Raw genomic sequence first — 7,467 nt, forward strand, 5'->3', positions numbered from 1 at the left:
AGTTTAAACTGATTCAAATTAATCTGATTTTGGGTTTACCATAATTACTTATGTAAACTCTTGAAAAGAGTTCAGTGGAGTTTTACAACTGGTCTTTGTATTTATAGGCTAGGATTGTTGGATTGCGGATCTCTGGTAGATCATAGCAAATCTCCTTCTAATAAGGTATTGACATGCCTCGTATAAACTTTAACATTTTGAATGATAATAACAGTATGACATTAAGCCTTTAATTAATATTAAGGCTGTGTGCACAAAGCATTATTCATTTTCTAAAATGGTTGGTTGGTATTATCACACTATCTACATTACACCTTAGACAGTGCACGAATTCTTTACAAAGGTGAAAGGTTGGAATGTCATTCAATTTGAACAAATATTTAGGGTCTGGCTAGACCTCTGGGTATTTGCATCCTTTTGACATTATCTTAATTCTATATGTTTGCTATTTCGAATGGATTCCAAACACTAATTCAAATGTGTAGATTGTTTTGAATAGCAGATTGTTTTGTGATTGTGACTGTGTGTGAGGGTGTTGGTGTAAATGAAAATAAATAGCTTTTTGCAATATAAATTTATTATCACAATTTTCATAAATAAGTATCTAAGTTTAAAAATCTAAGCACTTAAACCTAAAATATAAATTACATTTTCTAAGACTTAATCCTTTGACCAAAAGTATTTTATTACTACAAACATTATCGAGGTTGATCTGTCTATCAAATGCATCAATGATATCCTGGCTATGAGAAATTCAAATGTCATATTCGTGAACAATATTTTGATCTTGAACTAAATGAAGGTGATCGTTAAATAAATTGCAGTCAGTCGGAAGATGAATGAGGTTACAATGGAAAATGCAACATCGCCTACTTATATCAAAATACTGATTCAGAGGATGATGATATTAGGGTTGCTTTAGTTGACTTTCTCGTATATCCATTTGCCGGAGTAGGGGGTTTCCAACCTCTTGACAGTGGGGCGGAAGCCCTTCTCGTCGGCGGTGTAGTCTACTCTGTACATGAAACCGTCGGGTCCGATGTACTCGTAGAAGCCCTTGGAAGCGATACCCTCATCGATGGTGTTGGGGTTCTTGAGGACAGCCTTCTCTTCAGCACGGATCTTGTTTTCGGTCTCGAAACTGCAAAGGATAAAAAATATTAGTAACTCGTTTACTTCTAAGATACATTCTACAGGCTCGTCTCATGTAAAATGTATTTTTATTAATTTTATCTTCACTTGTTTCAACGTGTACGTTTTAATCCTCTTACAGATGGTTGCTTATATAATTTCCTGTGATTAATAACTGATGTCTATTTGATATTTCTGGTTCGTTGTTAAATATATTTTAATCAACGCTTCATCGATCCTTCATCGCTGTTATTGTAATGAGCGCGTATAATGTCAATTCGGTTGTCGTAAATGATTATAAATTATTTTGAACTATGACCCACCAGCGTTTTGTGTCGGTCAAGGCAGTTTTTCAAAATAGTGAATTGATCTGCTTTATTATCATTGTATAATCAAGGACTTTAATCGAACTTTGAAAGGAATTCCTTAATCACCTGATTATCTGCAATATGATTAATATGATAATCTAAAATCTTAATTAGATGTCTAAATAGATTCAGTAGTTAAAAGAGTTATTGTATGCATGTTGGCATTAACGCTTTTTAGGCAACGATTAGATTTATCACCGTATAAAAAGATATGTCGGAACCGGAATTCGACCGTACAATATTTATAGCTATACTCGAACGAATGATACTTTTATTATCTTGCTGGCCAATGTTTATTGGAAAACGCCCGCGGTTTGCATGTAACAACATAATCGAATCGTGCATATGATTATTTTGCACTTTCATTTATAATTCAGAAGGCTCATCTTCCATATGCAAATAGTCATGATAAGCTTGACATTCAGCGATGCAAGGCCGAATTCTGTGTAAGAGACGGGAAGGCAATAAATTTGTACATTACGCGGCTCTAGTATGTTAATGCTCTGATTAACATAAGTTAGCGCTTCAAAAAAGTTGTAAATCAATTAAAGTTTTGTTAACGACTTTGTGAATAAAGCTTGTTCATCACTTTGTTTGGAGGATTAGGATTACTCTAAGGTGGATTTTACATCTTACTGTGATAAATCAATAATTAATTCAAAGTATGCGTAACACGTAAAATTTTTGGTGGCCAATTTTTTGCTCAAAAGTCGCATGATGCAGTTTGCACATAGTTATTTTTTACTTCGATCCCTGAATATGTAAATGCAAATATCGGATCTCAGCGACGAATGCGTATTCACTGAATAAAAGGTCGTGATCGATTCTCATCTAGTGTCGGGGAAGTTATTTTATCGAACGTCATAGAAGTTGGCGTTAAGGATTTTTTTTCTAGACAGGTAAAGGGCCTTTATGGTGGTTTGAATTTCGAATATTAAAAAAAAAATACTCACTCAAAATCGTATTTGTCCTCCTTGTAGTTGTGGTTTTGCTTGATGATCTTAATTCCATTGTTCTTGTAGTATCCATCTTTGTAGAAGGGGTTATCTTCACCAGGATATTGGATCAGCCTGTACTGGTCTACTGAGGCCTCGCCGACGTAGGGCTCGTAGTCATGGGTGTAGGGTCCATAGCCACCGTCGTAAGGGTTGTCAATGTGAATATAAGGGTTCGGAATGTGGATGTATTTTCCCTCATTGCTGGGAATGTATCTGCGAAGAAATTTTTAGTTAAGTATTTTTTACAGTTGAGTTTTATGTTCGTACGGGATTTAAAACTGCAGTTTTGATAGTTTTTCGTCTCGGATTTCGAATCGTTTTTACTTTTATAAAAATGCTAATAGGTCAGACGGCGAATTAATAAAATCGCTAAATCTGTTCCAGTTCGAGTTGAAATCTGGTTTCCCGTTTAAGTTGGAGGTATTTTTTTGAAGTTTTGTTGTTGTTCAAGGATTAAGTAGACTTGGCCTACTTCGGCTTCTAGGTACTCTGATATTTTATTTACTTGAATTTTAAACTAGTTTGAAAACTTTCAGCGGCTTACCAAGACTTGTTAAGTTGAATAGGTAGACTAGGGTAAACTAATGATAATTTAAATGCAGGTATTTCTAAGTTGAAGTAAACAGATAATAATCTAGAATGCAAGACTGCTGAATGTCTAAATAAATACAAACAAGTTGTTGGCATTTACTTACTTGCCGTCGTCTCCATATTTGTATGGGTTCCATCTACCGTCTTCGATTGGGGAGCTTGCCACCACGGCGATGCAAACTGCAAGCACGATCTGTAAATATTTTTTAATTTGGTTACACTATTTGATTTAAGACTCCAATAGAATATAAGAGCATACATATTTAGTGTCAATTTTAATATTTAATTTTATTGAAAACAAAACAAAATAAAATAATAAAATTGAATGTGAAAAAAATAAACACAATTAAATAACAAAAAAAAAATCACGTACCTCCAAAGAAAACATCCTGACTATTCACTTCACGAAAGCTCGAAAAAAAATATTGTTGAACAACTTAAACGTTACAGTTCTTCAGGCCACTTGTCACTGCAACCGAACTTGATATCACAATGCGGAAATTTAATTCACGGTCACTCGGCTGTCCGTGTGTACACTCCTTAGAGGATTTCAAATCGTTGTGTTGATTTCGAAATCGACGGTTCGCTTTTATATAGCAACATCAAGTCATCTCTTCGGGAATACAAACACAAGCGCGCGTCACAATACCTACACACACACATCGCACGCATTTTTATCATCTTTGCATACCATTGTTGGTCAGAGTTACTTTATTGGGGTATCGGTGTCATATAGAAAATTATCTTCGCGCTTTAAAGCACTTAACTAATCACGGATGCTCGTGAAATTGCACTTGGTGGTATTTTATGAAAAATTACACTTACGTGCAATAATGGGCTTATTGTTTATTTTTAAATCTGGATGACAAAGAATGTTTTTCCAAACTACGTGATTCACCTCTGTGGGGACAAATATTTTGGAGGTCCTCGCGTAATCCTGCCTTATCTGTATACTCGTACAATTACGGTATAACAATAAACAATATGTTTTTTACTTCATATTTGCTATTTATTTGGGTTTCGATTTTATTGTGAATAAATAATTATAAATGGGCAATTATGACAATGTCATTGTGTAGCGATATTAAGTGTTGTTTTAACTGTGTTTATTTTTTACATAGGTTCAAATTAAAACTTAAATTAGTGCGTGTTTCTTCGCGGTGTTGTGCGCTCTTTTCTTCTAAGATATTCTAAGTGTTATAAAATGCAGTATTATCGTAGCTTACATAATTACTACGTTGCTCAGTAGTGGGGCTAATTTTTAATGTATATTACTGTAATTATGCAGTTTATAATGAGGATCTTGACTCGTAGAAGGTAAGTGGGTGACAGAAGACATACAATTACGTATAGGATGTATATTTACGATAATGTTGACATCAAACCATCTTGGCTAATTACATTTGTTGAATATGTGCATAATTGTTACAAATAGGTATTGTGAGTTACATAAGTTATGTTTTTTCCAACAATAATTTTACTTATTCATACACGTGTCGAAAAAATATAAATATTTTTTGCTACATTTTCATGAACTTACAGTGAAGATGAAATCATTATTTTCCCATCTGCAAAATGTTTTGCACGTGTTTCATACAAAATTGAATGTTTATTATGCAAATAGCTATTTGGCAGACATATGAATCAATTTAATTGGAACTAGACTACTTATTAATATTTTAATGAATGAAATAATTATAAATCGACATTATAATATTATTACCTACAGTACACTTTATTCACACGCATTCTTAGGTTGATCACTGCAGAATTTCATTTTGACAAGTCTCACTATTTTAAATATTACGAACTATGGTAAAAACGTGGGTTTATCCGTACATTCTCTACACAACAGTATAACAAATTGATAAAGAATGTTTATTAGAGAAATCAATGAACACAGCGGACCGGTGATAAATCTAAATATTTAAAGAAGCAAGATTAATTGTGACGCTAAACTTTGTAAATATTTTCTTTTAATCGTGTGTGGTATGCGAAATTCAATGTTTAACTCTTTAATAAATAGATAATAAACGTTTTAACTTGTAGTTAATAATACTTAATAAGTCACTTCGTTAAGGAAGGTCAGTGCTATTTTTTATAAACCATTTTTTCCTAATATTTTTTTGAACTGAGAAGTTGGAAGATAATAAGCCTATTCTATGAGAGTAATTAAAAATGTTGAGTCATTTTGATAGGCTAATAGATAAAAAGCAGCATTTTAAGGAATTATGTTAGGTTTAGCAAAAAGACAAAAAATATTATGACAAATAAACCTAATCTAGATCACAAACGTTTTGTTGATCCATTTAATAAAAAAATCTAAGTAAAACAATTCCTTTTTTGTCTGACTAAAGTTCAAGCATTTTACAATTCATGTAGGTGGTAGGTACCTATATTTTATTTTGCTTAAGTATGTTATGTCCGATTCAATCTGACAGACCTAAAGTTCTGATTAATGATGAATCTTGATTCTACTTTGGTATTTCTATTGATTATTGGGTCTGAAAGAGGTCAGTCATTTCTGAAGCACTGTTAATGCCTAGGGCAACTTTTGTTCATGTCTATAGGGTTTTTATACATTGATAGATATATTTGTTATAGGTATGGATTGTAAAAAGGTTTAGCATTAGAGGAAATAATTTGTTTAGTCTGAAATTCGAGAAACAAACCAGTATATGTATGTGTTCAGTTTCCTTTACCTTCCACGATGAGATAGGTAATATGATGTTTTGAAAACATTATTATTTTAATCAATATTCGGAAATACTAACCAACAACAATCATACTTTACTCAGAATTCATTAAATGCTACGGGAAGAACTCAACAATATTAAATACCCAAACAACAACATATTTCAGGAAGCTAGAGGTCAAAGGTTTCGAGCTTATCAATACTCAACTTAAGAATTCGTCATCAGAATTCTTCATAACATTCCGATTAACTACGTCACGATATTATAATTCTGTTGAACAAATCCATTAATTCTAATGTGTCTATTTGTGTCCGGTTTTCAAGAAACAAATATTGACGTTTGTCTCCGCGAATCAACCCTGTTTATTTGTCGCCAAATACCTGAGATTATTATGTGACATTCCTGGGAAAATTTTGTCGGTTGGCGCCGATGACGCAGTGGATGGCGCCAACGGGTGCTCCGGTTTTACATAATTTATTAAATTATTTTTTTATTCAACTTTTAAGACATCTGCTACTTAACTGTAGCAAAGTCTCGCAGTGTTTTGATTTTGTTTGGTATGTTAAAGAGACAGACATTTATTTCAAGAATGTTGTTATGCTCAGTCTATATTTGAGCGTGCCAATTTAATTAATCGTTTCAATAATCAAATAATATTATGTTGATGTCTCTATTTTTGTTCGAATAAAATTTATTTTAAAATGTACTTTTCCATGTTTTGCAAAGTTCATTATTATTTTTGCGCTTTATCATGTTATTGTTGTTTCGTTTAATAAATTAGATAAACGTTTGGAATTCCTACACTTATTGAGAAATATATGATAAGAACATATATTATGTTTACCTTATTCGGTTAATTAATGAGATAACAGTAGCTAACAGTAGCATTTAGATGCAAAAACGAGAAGTTAATGGACGCCCAAAGTCATTTCGAAAATATACACAATATCGAACATTGGTATAGCACCTGATCAAAACTGGATATAATAATTATATCTTTTATCGATTTATAGAATACTAATTTATTAATGTCTACGAACTGAATGACTGAGATCCAACTAAATAAAAAATATATTAGCTATTCGTATATGGCCACATTCTTTCAGTATGTTTAGAATTTTGTCACCCGGATCCTTTAGTCAAAAGAATTCGGTTTAATTGTTTTTAAATCGATCGACCCAAATCAGTTCATATATTAAGAAAATTATGCAGTTTTTGATAAGTTATGTTGTTTCAACGTTTTTATTTGTAATGCGAATTTTTGAAATCATCGATTTTCCAAATATCAAGTTTGTGGTTCGTCCCTTTATTAATTGTTGTCATAAAAACCCAGATGAATAATTTGATACTCTTGGTAATTCTGTGAAATTAGTAATCTAAGCCTTTTTTGAATAGGTAACATAACTGTGGCTTAGCCTTTAGGCAGTATTAAGTTCTCCAACGGTGAATATTCTTTTTAGCTCTTTTTTGATTCCTGTCGAATGAAGTAGGTACCTAATTCCATGTTGAACTTTATGTCACTGATGGAAAATAGTATAATTTTTTAAAGATGTAACTATTGTGTTCTCGAGAAGAAATACCGTGTATCAGTTTAATTATGAAACTACTTTTCTTCCTAACTCAAGACATAATTAAGTACATATATACAAAACTACGAAGTCCTAAACTTTATCTGATATTCCA

At 32.3% G+C, this 7,467-nt stretch overlaps 1 protein-coding gene across 1 annotated transcript; it reads right to left on the reverse strand.

Annotated features, from left to right (window-relative positions):
* Window positions 1–671: 671 nt before the first annotated feature.
* On the reverse strand, window positions 672–3,653 carry LOC110383810 (larval cuticle protein LCP-30). Its single transcript, XM_021344719.3, has 4 exons — window positions 3,462–3,653; window positions 3,193–3,281; window positions 2,453–2,710; window positions 672–1,141 (listed from the first exon to the last, which is right to left on the reverse strand). The coding sequence occupies exons 1-4, from the start codon at window positions 3,474–3,476 to the stop codon at window positions 919–921; spliced, it is 585 nt and encodes a 194-aa protein (XP_021200394.1). The 5' UTR covers window positions 3,477–3,653; the 3' UTR covers window positions 672–918.
* Window positions 3,654–7,467: the final 3,814 nt, after the last annotated feature.

This window comes from Helicoverpa armigera, chromosome 3, assembly GCF_030705265.1.
Source record: "Helicoverpa armigera isolate CAAS_96S chromosome 3, ASM3070526v1, whole genome shotgun sequence".
NCBI lineage: Eukaryota > Metazoa > Arthropoda > Insecta > Lepidoptera > Noctuidae > Helicoverpa > Helicoverpa armigera.

Coding starts and splice junctions, on each gene's coding strand:
- LOC110383810 (XM_021344719.3), bottom strand. Junction 2,711..3,192: donor AAATATGGAGACGACGGCAA/GTAAGTAAATGC, acceptor ATTTCTTCGCAG/ATACATTCCCAGCAATGAGG. Junction 1,142..2,452: donor GAGGACAAATACGATTTTGA/GTGAGTATTTTT, acceptor TATCCTTTGCAG/TTTCGAGACCGAAAACAAGA.